Here is a 22,323-nt window from a genome sequence, read left to right as displayed (position 1 = left end):
CGTTAATGTGTATTTGCTGCCATCTCCTGGCCTCAGAAATGACGGTTTAACTTGATGTAATGTAGCATCTGTGCAATAGGTGTCACTGTGAGGTCATTTTTCACATCTCCATGTGTTTTGTTTATCCCCTTGTCTTTGGGTTTTTTGGATTTTTGTGGGAACTCTGGTCCTCTGTGTAAAGTTACCACTGAAGGTAGGTAAGCGAGTCAGTTTGACAGCTAAAACAGGTGAGAACTAAAAGAGTCTTCTTTTCTTTTTGTCAACAATATACCCAGTTTTAGACTGAATCCTTTTCATTTCTATGTTGTTTTTTTCTCTCTGAGGAGATTTTAATTTATGTAGCTACACAATCACTGAGAGGTTTTTGGGAGTAATTTCATCTGCATGCAAGCTTTGGCCTCAGGCTTATAGAAAAAAACAAAAGGACAATCTGCAGGGATAGTTAAAAACTAAATAAGTTGCCTGTAATTAGATATTTATACATTTTTATAATTCATGTGAGGAACTTAACAGGTTTTAAAAAGTTGTTAAAAATGCTGATCATTCACACAGTTTCCAGTCGCAGAAGCAGAACCTGTGAATATGTGTGTAAGTTTATCCCAACCACAGATGTAAAGCTGAAGAACCCTGAAATGCTGAGATATTGCTTTTCTGTTTGCCTTCTGTCACTATTTATGTGTCTCTGTGTGTGTTTTCCGCAGTCTTCAATAGGAGCATGAAGCATTTTTCCTCTGCTTTCAGGGGCCTGGCAGTAGGGGCAGGATTGCACCTCCCTCTCTAATCAGCCCTGCGCTCCTTTCACACCCTCCTCGTCCATCCATCCCTCTCCCCTCTCAGCTCTCTCCTCCACAGAGGACTTTTTTTTTCTTTGCACTGTGCCGGCCTGGAGAGGAGTGAAGGAGCGGAAAGAGGAGCAAGGGGAGAGGATTTGCTGATCCGAGGAGAGACGGACAGGGGAGAGGGACCATGGCTGCTCTCTCTGCCTTACTGAAGACCTGGGTTGTACTGCAGACCTTCTGCCTGGTTCTGGCCCAAGTGGTGAGTGGACAGAAGTGGCTGAGACTTGCTCAGCTCAGGCTTACCTCACTTATTCACGGGGGTTTGGGGTACAAGGCCTCCGAAAAGGGCCAGCATGCTCTGGATATCTTCAAAAGATGTAAAAGGTAGTGTGCAGTCGCATGTACAGGTTGAATCGATGGAAATATTGGAGTCTGGCAGCACAGATCAATGAATAGAGAACATTGGGCTTTGTAGCTTGGATGTGACAGAAAATGAGTTTGAAAAGGTTTTTCTTCGGAGGAGACTAAGAAAACTGGACTATCTTGTGTGGATTATCAGCCTTAACAGGTATGAACTCTTCCCAGGAGCTTTTATTGATGGGATGGATTTGCCTTTACCTGAGTTACCACTTTGAGGCCATGAGGAGTTTGATTTTTTAAAGAATTAAGTAAAAAAGTATATACTTTTTTTTTCTTTTTTCCTGAGGGAACTAAGCAAGAATGAAAGATAAAAATCAATGTGGACTGACACACAAATGCAAACTTTGCCCACTATGTGTGACCCCTCCTCCCCCCTCCCCCTTTTTTAAACTAGCACTTTAACGACCTTTACTAAACATGGATTACTTTTTTTTTTTTTTGTTTTTGTTTCTATATTTGTGACGTCTTAAACGTTTGATTAAACTGAGGTGGAATTGAGACCTTTGTCATGTGACACGCTGCTTGATGCATCAAGACAATGTTGCAGTGGATGGAGGGGGGTGTAGAGGGGGAGGTAGGGGTAAAGAGTGCCAGCCCCATGACCCTTCCCTCCCACATTCCTTGTCAATTCCTTTGCATTTACTCCTCATTTCTGCCTATTTCTTTTATTCCTGTTTCATAATTTTATGCTTTTATGCTTTATGATGGCTTTCAACGTTTAATCCAGTAACTAATCATTCATAGGATGCAGACTAAGTCATTTATAATGTTATATGTCAATCACTGTGTTGGTGTAATCAGACCCAATACCTATATAATTTGTTTTATATAGTGATTTAGATACATTGGGGTTAACATCAGCAAAACTTGATGCATCTCATTTTGATGTATTTGTTTTGAAAATTCACAGGAAAAAATACAAATATAGAAGGCATGAAACAATATTTCAGAAAATCATTAAGAAAAAATTATATTGATTTTATTAGTCAGTAATAAAAAGTACTTCTCTATACATATAAATGATTTCTGTTGCTGTTTCAATATTTGTACAAAACCATTACTTCTACTTCTTAATTATTTCCTCTCTGTCTGTGTTTCAGAGGGGTCCACCTGGACCTCAGGGCCAGCCTGGCCCACCAGGCCCCTCTGGCACTCCTGGTTCAGATGGCATTGATGTGAGTATCCAGTCTGGTTTGCCCACAAAGGTTGTCATTGTGCTGCAGAAATACCAAACCCAGCTTTGCTTTGTAGGATTGGAGTCTTACCAGCAGAGAGCACTGCAAATGAAAACACACGTGCACAAAAAGAGCTCTGTTCCCAGCTGAGAGAGGGGTCTTTATGAGGGGACCTGAGTTTGTGTCACAGTAATGTGATACGTGGAAGTTATGTTAAGGGTTAACAGCATGTGTGTTGGATGAAAATGTCGGAGAGGGAAGTGGAGGCTGCTCTGCTGAACACCTCAAAAGAACAGATGACTGCCTTAGAATGAAAATGTAAAGTTTTGTTTTTTTTTTATCTTTTTTTATATTTAATTTGATATTTAGTGCATAAAGCTGTCATAATGTATGTAAGTGCTTTCAGAGAGCAACATGTGAATAAAGATCATGTCCCAGATTTCATACTACCACCTTCAAAAAGTACCACTACTTTCCTTCCTCAGAGTTTAGAAGCAGATATCATGTCTCCCATTTTTATACATGTCTAAATCAGATTTGCACCTATGTTGTGTCTCTTTGCAGGGAGATAAAGGACCTCCAGGCTCCCCCGGACCACCAGTAAGTTTACACTGCTTTATTTTTTTTAATTTATTTATTCATCCTATGTGGTTCACCTGGATTTGGAGTAACATTGTTCCCTGAACTTGTTGGAAAGGAGCTTGAGGAAAGAACTTAGGAGATCGTAGTAACTTGGCACTAGTGTGACGCAGGGTTTGCAGTGCAGTTGGTTCAGAAATATCTCACAAAAAACGCCTCCCTAGCAACTTATTTTATGTGGGTATTCTTAAATGTTAGGATAAGATCTGAATATGTTTTTTGTTGCCAAGGTTACTGATTCAGAAAAGTAAAACAAAAGCCACAAAAGTGAAGGATGTTGTCACAAGTTGCTTATATTTATATAAATAGTAGTGAAGTGGTGTAATTTGAATAAAAATAATAAAATCTCAAATCGTTTCCTTTCACTCTAGAGCATTAAGAAATTGACAAAGAAAGACTTTCCTTGCGTTTATAATTTAGCATCAGACTCCTGGTGTTCCTTCATGATTGTTCTGTGTGTTTTACTGTAGGGGCAAAAGGGAGAGCCAGGAGAACCGGGTCCTGATGGACCACCGGGGGAGAATGGCATTGATGTAAGTAAGCTGGTGTGTTGTTTGTGGGAAAGATGTTGATAAAAAAAATAAAAAAAAGAGAATATCTATGTGTCAGAAATGATACAAAACAAAGAGGACTTTCTAGGAAACTTCCCCTGAAACAGATTTGCTGCCCATTCTGAGCTGAACAAATATTTTGGTAGCAAATATGATTGATTATTGAAATATAACTGACAATAACTGAACTTATAAAAAAGAAACGTGTTAAAACAACAGATTTCTAAAGTATGATGAGTGTGAAGTACGATGAGTGTGGTGATGAATTCCTCCCAGTGTTGTTTATGTAACTTGCCAGCACATTCACAACAATGCCCATTTAGCATCCTCTGCTGAGAGGTTCAGAATACAGATCTGCTGATTGGAGAAGACAGTCTTATGGATTCAAACGTTATAAAATAATCACAATTAATCATTCACATGTAGCTTTTTCTGAAGGTTCGTAAAAGGCCGTGTGAGTCTGATCAGCAGCAGTTGCCTCTTTATATGAGATGTGACTGTGTTTAAAAGCTGTTAGACTGGTAGAATATGGATGATGGGGTCATTTATTCTGATTTTTTTTTCATCTGCAGACTTTGACTTCCTAATTGGTTTATTGTCTTCAGATTCATTTAAAACTTAACCCTTACTCTCAATTAACCGTTCATATAGTGACACCTACCTGCAGTTTATGTTTAACCCATTATGCCTTGTTCATTACACTAATTACATCCGTAGTAATTACAGGTATGGCGATGAGAATAAATACACAGTTAATTATAATTATAGGATTTCAAGCTTGAGTTTCAGATTTACCTGATAACAAGGCATCTCACAACCTCAGCATGAATCACCAGAAAGTGAAATGATCACATGCTAACAGAAAAACACACATTCCTCAGAGATTTAGCTGGTAATCCGCCCTGGAATCCCTGTTTCAGGTTTGTTTCCCAATTACTCACCGAAAATGTCGGTTTTGATCAAATGTGTGGTCAGCCTTATTATAAGTCTACTGTAGACCCAGGATAGCACACTGGGAGCTGCTGGTTTCCTTTTTGACTCTATTTCCATTTGTTTACTTTGACCTCCATTTCATATGTACCCTGTTTTCCTCCCTGTCCGTCTGTCTCCAGGGTTTGATTGGAGCAAAAGGTGATCGTGGCCCAATCGGTAGCCCTGGCCCAAAGGCAAGTGTTAAAAACTGTCATCTGCATAGATTACTGATACAAATGCAGCATTACGCAGCAACTGCATGGAAAACCAAAAGTTGAACAACACGCAGCGTGTAACTGAAAAGTTAGTCATCTAACTGTGTAGAATTTATGCAATTAACTCAGTTGTAACAGAATAACATTCACCTAATTTGCCAATGACATTAAGTTATAATGTATCCATCTATGCGTGATTTATGTTTATCCCTGTGGTTATGTCTGCAGGGTCAACCAGGTCCGAGCGGTGAGCCTGGACCTCCGGTAAGTTTTTTATTTATTTATTTTATTTTATTTTTTTATTTAAATTGAACTAAATCTAATGCAATGCCAACACAAATTCTGCAAAAAACACATCCTTCGTGAATATTGCACAACATCCAAAAGAAGAATACATTAAAAGAAGAAAATGTACAAGGTGATGCTTTTACATTTGCAAGATAGAAGCAGACAAAATCAAGAGCCCGGTGATGTTGTGTTAGACAAAGCCTATCTGCCCTGCCATTTTGGAGGATGTTGGTTGTGGTGCTACAGAAATTGATCCCTTTACACAAGTAGGTGCTATTTTTATAAGTCTGCGTCTTACGATGAATAAATGAGCTCAACAGAAATACAGATTCCGTTTGCAACATCAACTGACAATTAGATTCCGTCTAATGCAGTAGGACTAAAACATTTGGATACATTTAGATTTTCTTTTCAGTGTTCAATGTGTTTAATTATGATAACCTAATGAGGTGCAACACAGAAACTCCAGTATGTTTTTGTTTTTCCGAATAAGATCATAAACCAAAATCACAAAATAGCCCTGAGTGTTTCTATATGGCAGGTTATGAGCTTTCCCAGTGTTTGCTTAAACTATTTTCACCCATCTTCTTCTGCCCTGACATTTACTAGACATTGACCAGAGGTTTTACATGTGAAAACCCAAACATTTTCATGTGAGGAAGCAGACTTTGCTTTGGAGGTCATCCTGACTGAACCCTCATAAAGTCTGGCTGGTTACTGAAAAAAGTCTTGTCTGAGTGCATCTTATAGTTCCCAGAAGACATAATGATGAGTGTCTTGGCTGACGAGGATTACTTCTTTTCCCCTACTTTATGTTTGCATCTGTATCTTTTAAACACATTTCTAAATACTGGAGGTACATGCAAACACAACTAATATTTACATCAATGCAAAATCAGTCCTCGTAGCTGTGCTGTAAACTGAATGGTGGCATTTCAGCAGCATGCTTTCTACCTCATTTCATCCTCTTTTGGTTCTCCCAGCTCCACACTGGAGACTTTCCAGATGAGAGCAGGCCTCAGACTGAATGCTTGAAAGGACAAATGTGGACAATCTTCATAAAGAATGCTTTAGCCTCTGAAACAGACAAATCTGAGGGTTTGGTTTCATGTCAGGATATATCTGTCTCGCCTTTAACGTAAAGAGGTTTTTCTTTCAACCTTGCAAAGGCTATCCAGTTCCAGATATTTATCATCTTTGTGCACAGTGTTATGTGAGACTTTATACATGTTATGCCATGTGCTCTGTTGTATACTGTGTCCAGCTCAGAATCTGCTGATAATACCACTTAGAAGTCTAAAATGATCTGACAAGTTTTGGACTAATTTGACTTTTCTGACTTGTTAACTATAAAATCTGTTATTTAAAGGTGCCAGACAAATGTGAGGAATGTACAATATATCGAACTTAAAAAAAGGAGAACTGGAGTATTAAATGGTTAGAGAAGATATCTTTCCAGTTCTGGAGAAAACACGTTTAGTGTGTATGTATACAGTATATTAAGATGTACAGCTAATGAAGCATCAAAACCACATGAGGTTTTTGCAATATTTCCATAATTATTTATGACTAATTGAATCAGGCATTTTTTGAAGCCTAGTTGGTTTACTAACAAGAATATTGTAACCCAGCTGGTCTCCCATGGCAACCTCCCAGGTCTCCTCTTCGTCATGCCTGAATGCCTGACCAGCTGTATCCTCTTTTGGTTCACTTCAGCCAGATGTAGCATATGCTTTCTGCAGCTGACATTAATGTTTGTCAAATATAAAGGAGCCACGTAAAATAACTGCATGCAGACACCGTGCACATGTGGTGCATGTCTGAAACCACCAGGTGGTGCTCAGTGTCAGTCTACCTCACATCCTTGAATCCAGTCATTCAATGTCATGCTTGAATGCAACGCTATTAGTTAATCCTTTGCTTAGCATTAGCATTCTTGTCCAGAGTTTGTGCTGAACAGCCAGTCGGCTTATCGTGCACTGACAACAGATCCTGCCCTATAAGCAGCTTCTCCTCCACCATGCCTCACTTCCTTAATTACTTAGTTTCCCTTTTATTGCACGCAAAAGCCACAGCAAACATGACCTGACAGTGTTTGTGACCAGTGTTTAAGCTACACTTATACTGTACACATACATAATCAAATCATTGCATATGTTGGAAGCTGATTTTAACAAATATGAATTGATAATCTGGCAATTTTCCTGTTTGTTTACAGTCATTTAATCCTTTGTCCTTTCTGCCCACACAGGGACTCGGCCTTCCAGGTCTGGCTGTAAGTAGCATGTCTGATATCAGAAAATTTGGGCTTTGGTGGATGTAACTACTTTGTAAGAGATGAAGTATTTACACATGATTTTCTCTTTTGCCTTCATTTATATCATGCTAAATATTTAGGGGGCACCAGGGCCTATTGGTCTCCCGGGTAAAATTGGATCGACTGGGCCAAAGGTGAGACTTTAGTTGATTGAACTGCTTTTATGACTCACAAAGACAATCACCACCATTACATTAAATAAGGCTCTTGACAGCTATTTTCTTTATTTTTAAGGGAATAATGGGTCCACCTGGGCCTCCAGGGCTCCCCGGACCACCTGGCAAGCCAGTGAGTGCACATTCATGATGGTCTGAATAGAAAAATCTGATCCTGAAATGTTATATTAGAAGTGTGAAGTTATAGCTAAAATGAAAAAAAGTGTTTAAACATAAACAGAATGGAGAATGAGATGGCTGTGGACATATGGTGGATAGTAACAATAACACACAGACATGTCCACGGTTTTCTTGGAAAACTTCCATTTATATACGCGTTCATATTGTAGATGTAGTAGAACACTTCCAGGTTGTATTAGCGCCCTCTAGTGGTGAACATATGCAACTTAATCCCAATAAACTGGAGTGTTCTTTGGACAAACTCTAAATTTAATCATTTTATGTGACAACAGTCTTTGTAGTAAGACATGTGAGATCAGTAAATAAGCAAACACAAGCATATTAAGTTTAATCAAGCACACAGCTCTCATCCATCTGACTAATGCTGCCTTACGCTGCTGAATGGAGATGTGTGAAAAAGGCAGCGAAAAGAGATTAAAGCCATATTGAATGTCCGTTAGATTCAGAAGAGGCAGCGTGTGTGCACGTTTGTTTAATGATTCAAAATACCTACCGCAGCAAGAGCTTGCTGCTTGTATATGTCCCAATAGACAATAAGTGATGAGGTACCAAGAACAGTTTGAAGAGTCATGCTTAATGTACTGTATGTGCTCCCCTATGTGGATCCCTGAGTGACTCCAGTAAAACAGGAAATGGAGGGGTCTTTATTTAGAATGATTCTCTGGGCCCAGGGGAGTATATTTGTTTAGCTTTAGCGGTGTCCAAGGACAAATAAACTCCCATTAGATCAGTGGGCTGTCTCGTCCGACTGTAGCAGGAATTCATCAGCTCAGAGAGATGCTTTGCTTCCTAACTTAATCTATAAGCAGACAGAGATGAAGAGATAAGGGAGGAGGAATAGTGCTGACTCAGTTCAAATGGAAAGAGACAACTCTTTGCAATTTAGGACCAGGTGACTTTCCCCGCCATTATGTGTCTGCCTTTCTCTCTAGGGCCCTCCAGGAAAATTCATTGGTGCAGAAGAGGGCAGTGCAGATATCCAGGTAAGATCTTGTTTCATCTACATCTACTTTCCTATAAATGTTACCTTCTGTTTCTATAATCTATTTTCTTCTGTCTTGACAACAGTGTCCTCTTACCTGCCCAGCAGGACCCAAGGGCCCCCAGGGAATCCAGGGTGTCAAGGTGAGGAGTGTATCTGACCAGCTTATGTAAAACAGCTAAATTGCTGTGATGCTTTCTTGACTCTATCTTGATCTTTAGGGACACAAAGGGCGTGCTGGTGTTCTTGGAGACCCTGGCAGCATTGGAAAAGTGGTGAGTACACACATACCCCTCCAATCCCTGCACATGTTTATTTTGTACCGCCGTGTGCACTCAGTCACCGCTAAGGACCAGAAGAGGAGAGGATTAGCTCTAATGAAGTCCAGTGTGGCACATGACTGCTCTAATCTGGCTGCGATTAGTCAGGCTGGGCCCTGACCCTGCAGTCTGCATGCAACCAGCCAGGTGAAAGAGGTGTTGAGGAGACAGGTACATGAAGGGGAGGCTGAGAGGGTCAGGGTTTGTGCAGCCTTCTCCCCTCAATGTAATAGGCAGAGCTAATGAGCATGCAGTGGGCTCCAAGGGAGTGGCTAACCAAGCCCAATGAGTTACCCTCTGATCTTCTCATAGAATGAGCCCTCTGGCAGCCTTCAGGTGCAGAAAACACTCAGCTCTCCAAGATACAACTCCTCTCACACCAAATGTTTTTTTCTTTTTTTTTTTTTTAACCTGCAACTCAAGGTCGCTCTACCTTTTCTTAAAGAAGATCAACAGAACAGTACACATTCACATTGACTCTAGTCTGTCTTGGGAGACATTATTTTCTAAAAATCACGTCAGTAAAAGATTAAAGACTAAAAAGACCACATGAATCCCAAAACCAAGAAAAATAAATCAAACTGATGAACTAAGCCTTGACTGAACAGAATACAGGATGATGAAGATCATAGTGCAGTGTGATATTTTAAAAAGCATTTTTCTCTTTTTACTCAGTTTTAGCTGCAGCAATGCCTACAGACCTTATACACTATAGAACATGTCTTCCTGGGCTTTAATTGATTGAGACAAGCAAAAAGTAAATCTGACTGACAAACTGCTTAATTGTTATTGGAGTAGAGTTAAAAGTTCCATGTCAAACAGACAATTGTGATTAATGAATTAGTTAATTAACATTTTTCAATTAATGTGTCTGTATCTGTTAAAATGTGAGCCAACATGTGACTTATTAAAACACATTTAACATATCCATCCATCTATCTTCTACCACTTATCTGGGGTCGGGTCACGGGATCTCATTCTTTCGGTCACAACAGAGAGCCCATGACCATAGGTGAGTGTAGGAACATAGATCGGCTGTTAAATCGAGAGCTTTGCCTTCTGGCTCAGCTCCTTCTTCACAATGACAGACTGGCACAGAGTCCACATTACTGCAGACGCCACACCGATCCGCCTGTCGATCTCACCCTCCATCCTTCCCTCATTTGTGAACAAGACCGCGAGATATTTAAACACTCTTCCACTTGAGGCAGGACCTCACTCCCAACCCGGAGAGGGTAATCCACCCTGTTCCAGCTGAGGATGGTCTCTAATTTGGAGGTGCTAATTCTCATCCCAACCGCTTCACACTCCGCTGTGAATCGCTCAAGCAAGAGCTGGAGATCACGGCCAGATGAAGCCAACAGGAAAATGTCATCCGCAAAAAGCAGAGACCCAATCTTGAGCCCATCAAACCGGATTCCCTCTACATCTCAACTGCGCCTAGAAATTCTGTCCATATAGGTTAAGAACAGAAACTATGATGAAGTACAACCTTGGCGGAGTCCAACCCTCACTGGAAATAAATCCAACTTACTGCCGGCAATGCGAACCAAGCTCTGACACCTGACATACAGGTACCATACAAGGAGGTCCAGTACCGCGTACTTCCAGGGGACTTCTTCTCTCTGGAGAATGTCTCCAGGTCCACAAAGCACATGTAGACTGGTTGGGCAAAATCCCATGCCCCCTCTAGGATCTCAAAGAGAGTGCACATAATGCTGCAGAGGCATGTCAGCCAGTGCAACCCCACAGCAACCAGAGCCTTAAGGAACTCCGGGCACATCTCATCCACCCCCGGGGCCTTGCCATCAAGGAGCTTTTTAATCACCTCAGCAACTTCAGCCCCAGATATAGGGGAGTCCGACCCTGAGTCCCCAAGCTCTGCTTCTTCACCAGAAGATGTGTTGGTAGGATTGAGGAGGAAGAAGCATTCCTTCCACCGACACACAACGTCCCAAGATGAGGCCAGCAGCTCCCATCTCCACAGTACACAGTATTGACGGAGCACTGCTTCCCCCTCCTGAGTCGCCAGATGGTGGACCAGAATTGCATTGAAGCCGTTTGGAAGTGATTCTCCATGGCTTTCGACGAACTCCAAGTTTTTGCCTTGGCGACAGCCAAAGCCGCATGCCTCTTAGCCTGTTGGTAACTATCAGCTGGCTCCAGAATCCCACAGGCCAAGAAGGCCCGATAGGACTCCTTCTTCTGCTTGACAGCATCCCTCACTGCTGGTGTCCACCAACGAGTTTTGGAATTATCGCCATGACAGGCACCAACGACCTTACGGCCACAGCTCCAGCTGACGCCTCAACAAGAGAGGCACGAAACACAGTCCGCTCAGACTCAATGTCCCTCGTCTCACTCAGGACATGGTTGAAGCTCTGCTGAAGGTGAGAGTTGAAGCTTGCTCTGATGGGGGACTCTGCCAGATGTTCTCCAGCAGACCCTCACAACATGTTTGGGCCTGCCAGGTCTGACCAGCTTCCTCCCTCACCACCTGAGCCAACTCACCAGCAAGTGGTGATCAGTTGACAGCTCCACCCCCCTCTTCACCCGAGTGTCCAAGGTATCTGGCCATAGGTCCGATGATACAATTACAAAATCAGTTATCGAACTGCGGCCCAGGGGGTCCTGATGCCAGGTATACATATGGACACTCTTATGTTCAGGACCCATCCCAAAGGCGGGAGGAAACTAGCCTTTCATCCACCGAGGTAAACCCCAATGAACAGGCACAAAGCTGGGGGCTAATGAGAACACCCACACCTGCTCGGCGCCTTTCACCATGAGCAACTCCAGAGTGGAAGAAGGTCCAGCCCTTCTCGAGGGTACTGGTTCCAGAGCCCAAGCCATGCACCGAGCTAAGTCCAACTATATCTAGCCGGAACCACTCAACCTCAGGCACAGGCTCCTTCCCAGCCAGAGAGGTGACATACCACTTCCCTAGAGCCAGTTTCTGCAACCAAGGATCAGACTGCCAGGGTCCCCGCCTCTTGCTGCCTCCAGCTCTCATAGCACCTATGGCTTTTCCCACGGGAGGTGGGGCCAATGTAACCCTTTCCGGCTGAGCCCAACCGGGCCCCACAGGCAAAGGCACGGCCACCAGACACTCACTCTCGTGCCCCACCCCTAGGCCTGGCTCCAGAGGGGGGGCCCCAGTGACCCACATCAGGGCAAGGGAACATGTCCCCCCAGGGTCTTTGAGCCATACTTAGTCTGGTCCCTCCGCTAGCCACTTGTTTGCCATGGGTGACCCTATGAGTGACCCTACCAGGGCTGACAACATATCTGCTTGGATCTTCAGAACACACAAAACCATTCACCACTATAAGGTGGCAGCTCAGGGAGAACACATTTAACATATTGGAACATAAGCAATACAAGGCCATAAATAACTTTTTTTTTCTGTTTGCATGATGGCTTTGTCAGTAAAAAGCTGAAATGTGAGACTTAGGTAATGAAATGGAAAAATTATGCTGTTAGTCGTACAGGTGTTATAATACAGGTGGATTTATTCTGACAATAAACAATTATGTTTATGTCCAATAAAACACAACTATACTCTTATGTAATGTTTATACCAGATCAATATTAAATCAATGCCAGACTGTCGATACATGAGACAATGGCAATAATAGAATTGTTTATTGATGTAATGAATGACGTGTCAATTTATATCTTAGTCTATGCAAGAAAAAGGAAAAAGTTAAGCTTGCTCACCTCAATTTGTTAAAGATAGCAGAAATTGTGAAACGCCCCCTTGGGCTGAGCCCGTAGGCTGTATTTTGTTTGTTTATTTTTATCATATCTTGGTTATATGGTAATGAAGCTACACCGATCTCCACACGTCTCTTAGTACATGTTTTTGTACAATCTGCCATTTCAGAAGGTATGCAGGGACTATGGAAGGCAACTGTAAAAACACTTACTGGAAACAATTAATCACCTAAAGAGAAAGAAAGACAGATGCAGCTCCGGCATGTCTTTGACAGTTGTCACTGTAAAATATTTTATATTTTTTTAAATTTGTATCTTTTCATTTCTTGTTTTTAACATTACTGCGTTTAACATTTTGGTAAACCAGAGGGAAGAAAATCATTGAATATGTTAAATGTGCAGATTTTTTTCACTGAAAATACACACAACTCTACAAGCAGCAGCACAAGCAAGACACCAGACTCTGTTGCAGTCATCTACCTCAGCCCGTCATCTCTTCTGTTTACCTCTGAACCTGAAATTAGGTTGACGCACTAAGTGTGCTTACCACAAGGCAGCCCCATCCCACCAATCCAGCTAAAATGTTGTCAGGGAATATAAAAAATACCTATTTGATTTTCCAGTGGCTCACACCTTACTGCTCAGATTTCCACCATGTTGTCATGTCACTGGCCAACATAATTACTGAAACATTAGATGATTAGACAGTGGGACAACAGGGATGAACCTCAAACTCCATGGTTCTGAGAGAGTGAAAATTGGAATCAGGCCATTTAAATTTAATCATCTAACTCAGACTGGCTATTTACTTTAAGTTAGATTGTTTTCTTTTTAATCAAGCTTTACTATGCATGTATAAGTATACAACTATCAAAGGTCAGTTTAGGAATCAAAAGCACCATAAGCCAAATGTGTTTAAGAGTCTACAAGTTTGAGGAAGTGAGCCATGATTGATGCAAATTCTGGAAAATATATATATTTTTTTCTTTTTTTTCTTGTATTTTCTTTATTAGGGCCCCAAGGGAGACATTGGTATCTCTGGGGAGCAGGGAATCCCAGGACCCCCGGTAAGCTAAGAACAGTCATATTTTTGTTGTTAAAACAAACATTTCACCATTATGTGCCAATCCGTCTCACATTGTTTTATCTTCCCTTTAAGGGTCCAATGGGCCTGAGGGGTTATCCAGGAATGATGGGTCCCAAAGGAGAGGCAGTGAGTACTGCTCTTATTATCACATTCACATGGAGTTTTTATTGTGTTTTTTGCTCTTCCGGATATGAGATGGGCACCTGGGAGGCACAGCCAAACTTGGCTTTATTTTCCAAACACAATCCATTTCCAGCAATGGGGACATATGGAAATGATGCTAACACAAATCTCTCTCCTTCTCTAATGAGTTGGGGTTGTCTGGGTCCACGGTGCCTCCATCTGTAGTTAATGATCCACTGTAGCCATCCCGTCTTACTGTTAACATTAGCTGCGTTAGCCAAGTTAGCACCTCGGCCTAGTGCCAAAACAAGAGTGGCTGGCTCACTGTGCAGCTTCCATTAGTGGAGTGAGTTAAGCTCTAATTATCCTTTTATCACAATGAATAGTAGGCTTCTACAAGTTAGTTTTCTCTCTGATCTGAAGTGACTGATGCCACTTTATTGTTTTTCCACAGGGCCCGCGTGGTTACAAGGGCATTACCGGACCTGTAGGAATTCCTGGACCTCCTGTAAGAATACTCCCAGTCAGAAAGTAAATGCTTAGAAAAACAAGATTTAATGTTTAGAGGTGCTCCCTTTTTTTTTTTTTTTTTTTTTTGCAGGGTGAGGAGGGACCAAAGGGACCACCAGGAGAGGCAGGAGACAAGGGAGACAAAGTGGGTGATTCTTTTGGAGTTTGTTTCTTTAGCTTTCACTGTACTTGATATCTTTAATGGAAACCATTCTGATACGCTAAGGCTGATGCAGTTATCTTGTGCAGGGCAGCCAAGGCATCCAGGGTCCACAGGGTGCGGTTGGCAAAAAGGGAGAGAACGTGAGTGAAGGCGGCTGTTTGTTTGTACCGATCTGTTCGGATAGCGTGCCAAATGAGCTAATCTGATTCATCTGCTTCCTTTTTCAGGGTCTGCCGGGTATCGATGGAAAAGACGGCACACCTGGCATTCCCGGAATCAAGGTTTGCTTCTGCCAGTTTTGATAATGATGGGAAACTTCAACAGCAGGTAAAGTTTTTTTTTTTTGTTTGTTTTTCTCTTCTGTGTGCAGGGTGGTCCTGGGCAGCCTGGGATGCCTGGTCCTCCTGGTCCTCAGGGAACAGCGGTGAGTGGATGGGGATGTACCGTATGTATACCACTGATGCCACCTGTTGTCACTGACATCCAGTAGAAGGGAATAGAGGTTCTCTTCTTGTTTATGTCGGCTACAACACAAACACTGAAAGCAGACCAAAGCAGTCTGGGACTTTTGGTGTGCTCTGTTTTCTGGGCAGCCCTCCAGGTTAACAGCGACCCTTTGACCCACACTGTTTTAGAATATAAACCACCTTGAAATCAGACTCTCGCTCCCACTGCAGGCCATTTATCACAATCAAACCAGTGGGTCACGCCTGTGTGCGTCATTCTGACTAAGGGGTAATGGAGCATGAGATGCACACTTTGCTGTGTGATCACTGCAGTGACACTAACACTGCTGCACTCAGACGCTGGAACTCGGCCTGCTTTACACCGTGTCCCTCTGTGATGCCCTGTCACACACAAAACAGCACAGAGAGGTGTGTGGCTGCAGCTGTCGCTCAGGCTGTTGTCATTCTTTCATCAGGCTGTACTGTTATTAACACTCACCACCAGTGGCATCCATACACTAATATCCATTTCATTCCCAACTGAGCTGTAGTCAAGGTAAATGAGGGATGCAAATTTGCACTGTTTAAACTCTTGATAATTCTGCCTGCAGGGATTACCTGGCACTCCTGGAGCAAAGGGTGGACCTGGAGATAAAGTATGTCTTTCATTACATCATTTTAACATTTTTCCTTTTCCTTTCATTTTTCTGTAATGTATTCCCTTGTCTTGCCAGGGGGAATCTGGACCTAGGGGCATCGCCGGGATGTCTGGTGCCCCTGGACCTCAAGTCAGTCTATACATTTTCTATTAAAGGAGTTTCAATCTTTTTAGTGCCACAGGGTGAATGATTGCACTTTTTATTGTATTGCTTTTAGGGTGAGCCTGGTATTCCGGGTGAGCCTGGTATGGCAGGAGTCCCTGGACCTAAGGTATAACCAATGATCTTCCATCAACGTTGCATCAGCTGCTGTGTTAGACTACACTTACACACTTTGACTTACTTCTGCAGGGTGACAGAGGCCAGCGGGGAGCGGTTGGGCCTCAGGGAACAGTTGGCAAGCCTGTAAGTCGGTTTTCTGTCTTTTTCAAATGCATTTTGACCTGAACACTGGATGCATTCCTCATATCATTTCTATCATCTGTCAACAGGGAAACAAAGGAGAAAGAGGACCCATTGGTGTCCCAGGTGCACAGGGTCTTACTGGAACAAAAGGAGACAAGGTTTGTTAAGTTGTTCACAGGAACAAAACACATTACCTGCTGTGTGCAAACCAGGTGATAAAAAGCTATGTAGTAAAGCAAATCTGCCCATAGGGGGCAGTGTTTACCTGCAAATAGAACTGATAGGAACAGATCATTGAATGAGCTTTGCAACATGAATTATAAACCAAAAATTTTCTTTGTTTTAAAAGATAATACAGCATTTTTTTCTTTTACAATATTGTTTAGCAGATAATAGATTCATATTAAGTCTATCCTCTTAGGGCTTCCAAGGCAAAGCTGGCTCAAAAGGAGACGTAGTAAGTAACTCTTTTTAAATTGTTTTTTAAAAAAAATAAATTCCAAACAAATAATTTCTCTTGGCATCCTCCTCTTTCTTCCTTCTCATCCTCTCCCCTCTCCGTTGCTTTTTAGGGTGACCCTGGTGTTGAGGGATTGGCTGGCGAGAAAGGCGAAAAGGTAAAGAATGTTAAAGCGCATCCAAAAGCTGTTCTCAAACTTCTTGTTCTGAAGAAAGTAAAACTTTCAGGACTTTAGATAAGGAGAATTAAACAGCTGGTTCTATCGGCATCAAAGCAGAGCGATATATAACGGAGGATGCTGCGTATCACTCTGGGAACCACGGCTAGTTTAAGAAGAAGAACAGGATGCCTGCTTTTGAATTTGCATAGAAATCCTCACAATAATCCAGATGGTAGTAAGCTGTTCACATGGCAGCCAGGCAAGGATGCACACCGGCTCTTTGAAGGCAATATTTTTAGACATTCGTTCACAATATTCATTTTGAGTTATTGCTCAATCAGTGTCTCTGAGGCACAAGTGATAGATGGGAGAGATGATGTGAAAATGACTGTCTGTCTTTGCTGTGACAGGGCATGTCTGGCGAACCTGGGCCCAAAGGACAGGTGAGTGTATCACCTTGTAGGAATCTGAAGATATATTTTACCTTCCTTTACCGGATTCCACGGAATACTAACCAGTTTCTTACGAAAAAATCAATCAATACTTGATGCTTTTCCATTTTCAGCAAGGAATTAGGGGTGAAAGCGGACACAATGGACCCACTGGAGATCCTGGTAAACCAGGAGATCAGGGACCACCAGGACTACCAGGTCCAAGAGGACTCAATGGCGAGCGCGGAGTACCCGGCATGCCAGGCATTCAGGGCTCACCAGTGAGTCCAGTTTGCTCTCCGTATCAACATTTTGTTTTACCTTGATCTCTGTGATGCTGAGTTTCCTCTTCCTCTCTTCAGGGACGTGATGCATCCGACCAGCATATTATCGAAGTGGTTCTGAAGATGTTGCAGGGTGAGCATCCAGACCTGAATATTCACCTTTGATGGATGTCAGGGAGATTAGATATGTCATTTCCCAAAACCGCTTTCATCTTCTGAGCAATCGGCTGCCGCATTCAAAGGACATTTAATCAAGATGATGATGCTGTCTTCTGCTTCAGAGAGGCTAGCAGCCGTGGCCGTCAGTGCCAAGAGGGCCGTGCTCGGTGGAGCAGGTGTAATGGGGCCTCCTGGACCCCCAGGTCCTCCGGGGGCACCTGGTCCTCAAGGTCCTCATGGTTTACCTGGTCCACGTGGTATCCCTGGTATAATTGGGGCACCTGGGCAAATTGGAAATACAGGACTTAAAGGTATAATTAAAAGAAAAGAAAAAAAATAGTATTTATGTTTTTGTTTTTCTCTCTGTTTCAATCTATTTTTAATTAATTAATTCAAAATTGAATTAATTCAGGAAAGAGAGGGGCAAAGGGAGAGAGAGGGAATCCAGGTAACCCTCACCCAGGAGCACCCGGACCCCCAGGGATACAAGGTAAAGTCCAAAACCATTCTTAATAGTTTTTTTGCAAAGGTTATGCACATATTTGGAAATTTAAAGCCATTTTTTTAAAGCCAGAAATTAAATTGGATGTCATTATGTGGAAAGCGTGTCGGTTTTATGGCAGTAGTGTTTGTTCTAAATATCAATCAGGTGAAGAACATGACCAGTATTCGGAGGTGTAGAAAGCAGAAGTAGAAGTAAAAGTAAAGTAGAAGTCCAACCATGGTTTTGGATAGACCGAAGCATTTAGAAAAGGGTGTTTTAACTAACATTTACCTGCAGTCAAGCTGAGCTAATTAAATGTAACTGGTTTAGTGACTGATTGGAAAGAGTGGCCGGATAGGACTTCTACTTTCTATTTCGACTTCATACACCTCTGCCCCTAGGATACATTACACTGATGACAGTGTGAGCACAGGTATCAACATGATGATGTAAAATGACAACTAAAGCTCTACTGATTTATCCTTTTGAACTTTATCAGAAAGAAAAGTTATAAAGGTAGGGATTCTTTACCATATTGCTTCAAATCTACTTTACACCCCAAATGCAGTCAGTAAATGAAATACTCTATTGCACACACAGAAATGTAGTCCCCTGTGGAACAGACAGGACAGACAAACAACTATCCAATGGTTTCAACTGGCCCATTCAAAATGATTGGATGGTGATATGTCTTTCAAACTCAGCTGCCATGTTTGCCTCCCCCTCAACCCCCTCTGTACTTCAGAGGTGTGACTTCAGGGGTAGTCTAAAGAAAGGGGTTTGGACTTGCAGAATTATGTATTTCCAAAATCTATCTTGCTTAAATAGTTTTTCCAGGATCTCCTACCCTCCCTTTAAAATTTCAAAAATATTTTACCTTTAAATCTAATATTTTGGCTGCGTCTCTAAACTGTTCATAGAAAGACATTTAACGAATGTTGAACTTAAACTCACAAGAGAAACACCAATATGCCAACAAAGTCAGAGACTTAAGACTAAAATAATTATATTGATGTGGGGGGGTGGGTGGGATGTGACAGGTTGAAATGAAGAAGGATAAGTATTCTGCTGATTATCTTATGTTAAAACGTAAATATATGTATTGTATTTATCATAAAAAGCTGAAAGGTTAGAGATAAATAGATTCAAAAGGTCGGAAAGCAAAAGGTTTGGGCACCCTTCGTAGTCAGTACTTAGCAACACTCCTGGTATCATTTGACAATATCGCAGCTGTTATAGCATATAGGTTTGTTCCAGGTCTTCATTTTGGGATTGTCTCTCACACTTGTTTTCTGATGTTGTTAAATAAAGGACGTGCAAGGCCAAAACGTGCCACGAGAATTAGCTGTTATTCAATAAAATCCATCTCTTTTCCTATAAAAATGTTCCCTACACTGCTGACTTTAGCATAACACACAAAACAGTTGGAAAAGTGCTATTTTATCTTATATCAGAAAGCTTTTCACACCATCCTCATCTTCATCAGTAGTCATTTCCCAGAAAGAACCCAGAAAAAAGGGTTAGTCTTTCCTAAATCTTTTTTTTTCACAATCAAACAGGAGTTTTTATTCTCTTTTTTTTTTTTAACAATTCTGCGAGCAGTTCTCTTAGAAAGTTTTTTGATATTCTAGACCTTGACTTTGCAGCCTTTGTTGCTGTGAACTACCATTTAAAAAAAAACAAAAAAAAAAATCACATTATCACCTGAGGGAACAGTTCTCTGAAAAAGCTTTGTTTTTTTCTCATAACCCCTCTCCTGTGCGCATCAGTTATTATTAAGAAAGTCAGCTGCTGATTGTTGAGACGAGGTCACAGCATTCATGCAGCTTTGATGCATCAGTTTGGCTTCAGCGAGTCACAAACCCAAACTAGTTAACGAAGGCATTCGACTTTTTCTGTTTTTACTTCTCTCCTTTTCCCTCTGTGAACAAAACAAATGATACCATATTGTTGCCTGGGATGTTGAGAATAAAGTATCCATCTTAAAGTTTTGCTTTTCTTTTTGCCTTGTGGAGCTCAATTCATGTTGTATTCACAAATTTCCCATTTTGTTTTGCTATCGCTCCAACCCTAGATTTCTGCTACTTGCCTCATATGCACTAAAATTTATTCACAAAATCTGTTTTGGGATAAAGTTTGTCATATTTTGTTTTTAAGACACAACTTCTCAACCACAGCACGACACAAACATGAGCGTTGTGCAGGCCATTCACTCTTTTTTTTTTTTTTTTTTCCTTTTATGGGGCCAGTTGAAAAAAGTTGGCTGAGACGTCCTAGGTAGAAGGAGAAGGGGACAAAAGACAACTGAGTGACTTGGCACTACGTCTCTCGCCACAGGAGAGTCTGCTGAAAGGAATTTTAAAGGCATCATTAACTCTTGTCATTTAACAGATGCTGTTGAATGAGAATGTAATGGGATTGCAACAGAAGCTCTTAATTCAAACTGAAGACAACACACACTCCTGTGCACATATGCACAGGATTTAAATATATGCATGCATACATTACTCTTGAGTAACCTGAGTCTGGAATGAGGTTTCCATCATTAACATTCATTTGAGATGCTTTACTTGTCTTGCTCCGTGGAGATCAGTTTAAAATTCCCACTTGACGTTGAACGCTCCCACTCCACAGGTCCTCCTGGCATTGATGGTGTGGCTCGGGACGGCAGGCCTGGCGAGAGGGGACCTCAGGGGGCTGCCGGAGAGCCCGGCCACCCTGGTAAGGCGGGCCCGCAGGGACTCCCGGGATTTTGTGAGGCGGCAATGTGTCTGGCTGCATCGGCGTACACCTCGCCGAGACTACAGGAAGCGGGAACGATCAAAGGACCCAATGTTTAGAGACCCGCTTCTCCATCAGTAGCTCACAACACCCAGGAGAGGAGAAAGACCACTCTTCTCAGTTGGACAACACCAAGAATGAGAGGTGGGGGACAATAATAGCATGGTGACTGGATGTATAGCCCCCCACCACCACCACCGCTCTTACTATATTTGACAACCTGAAGTTTTGACTAGTTGGACAAGCGTGATCTTAATCACCCCAGCATCGCCATGACAACAGCAGCTCACAGCCACCCACATGTTTTTTTTTTTAAATTCCCCAATGTTTCTGGATGATGTCAATGTCAGCCCCATCCAAATATCCTGTCGCCGTTCCAGCAGATTCATCCTGCAGCCCCTCCTCTCCCACCGGCATCGCTGAGCCGAGAGGAGCTGAAATCCAGGCACGATGAAGGTGCTTTTCTTTGCAACCTGGTCACTTTAAATGGTTTTACAGAGGAAACATTTTTGTTTTGTTGTGTATAAATGCTTTACGTCTCCAGCAACATCACACCTGAAGCCTTAAAAATGTACAAAAAGGTCCAATAAATGATTGCAGCCTTAATTGTTCACTCAGTACTGTATTATAAAATGTCATTTAACCTGTAAGCTTGAGTGAAATCCTTAATTTAACTTGTGTACATTGCTTCCCCCTCCCCATCCCTCGCTTTCTACCTAAGTCTCATTTTAGAAACTAATGACTAGTTTTATCTCCTCCTCTTGTTGCCTGGCAACAGCATATCCCAATGGGCACTCCCATCTCCCACAATGCAGTGCTGTAAATCTTTGTAAATGTGTTTTGATTATTGTGTAGAGAGAGAGAAAAAAAAAAAAAAAGGAGTGGGTTACCATACGCACCACCAAAGATCCTGTGTTAATGAAATCAATGACTAATGTGCAGCTCCGAAAGACACAACAACTTTTCTTTAAAACTAATCAGTTAACGGTCCACATTTGCTTTCTGTGCCACTGTCAGCTTTCCACAGGATGACTGATTTATTTGCAACAAAAGAAGCTATTTATATGTTTATAATCATCTGTAAAAGAGGACTTGTGACTGGATGTTCAGCTCGTCCTAAACCAATAAAGAGGATCCTTTTGTAAATTCCAATGTTCTTCTGTATCATGCTGGGGATTGACATTAATCTCTTTGCAATAATTTTATTTTGCATTCTTTCTTTTAGTACTATTTAATCTCATTAGTTAGTACATATATACATAACTCCATTTTTCCCCACAGCTTTTGTCAACATTTTTACACAACTGAGGCTAAATGCTACAAACATTCACATCCCATTGTGATGTTTTTTTTGCAATGAAAATGACTGCGGTTTTCATCTACATCTCTGTTTTAAGAATCTGTGATTATTTTTTTCTCCAACAAATATATACAATAAGA

General features: G+C 41.8%; 1 protein-coding gene across 1 annotated transcript; it reads left to right on the top strand.

The window, feature by feature from the left end:
• Positions 1-909: 909 nt before the first annotated feature.
• Positions 910-21,780, top strand: col9a2 (procollagen, type IX, alpha 2). The gene is made up of 32 exons (XM_079258434.1): positions 910-1,038; positions 2,300-2,374; positions 2,939-2,974; positions 3,484-3,546; positions 4,677-4,730; positions 4,980-5,015; positions 7,291-7,314; positions 7,437-7,490; positions 7,591-7,644; positions 8,645-8,695; positions 8,781-8,837; positions 8,916-8,969; positions 13,745-13,798; positions 13,891-13,944; positions 14,396-14,449; positions 14,543-14,596; positions 14,701-14,754; positions 14,842-14,895; positions 14,985-15,038; positions 15,672-15,716; positions 15,795-15,848; positions 15,937-15,990; positions 16,071-16,124; positions 16,211-16,282; positions 16,546-16,581; positions 16,697-16,741; positions 17,155-17,187; positions 17,310-17,456; positions 17,538-17,592; positions 17,741-17,929; positions 18,031-18,108; positions 20,737-21,780. The coding sequence occupies exons 1-32, from the start codon at positions 967-969 to the stop codon at positions 20,940-20,942; spliced, it is 2,076 nt and encodes a 691-aa protein (XP_079114560.1). The 5' UTR covers positions 910-966; the 3' UTR covers positions 20,943-21,780.
• Positions 21,781-22,323: the final 543 nt, after the last annotated feature.

This window comes from Telmatherina bonti (assembly GCF_933228915.1).
Source record: "Telmatherina bonti genome assembly, chromosome: 19".
Lineage (NCBI taxonomy): Eukaryota > Metazoa > Chordata > Actinopteri > Atheriniformes > Telmatherinidae > Telmatherina > Telmatherina bonti.
The sequence above is the reverse complement of the archived record's forward strand: the minus strand, read 5'-3'. Positions and strand labels throughout refer to the sequence as shown.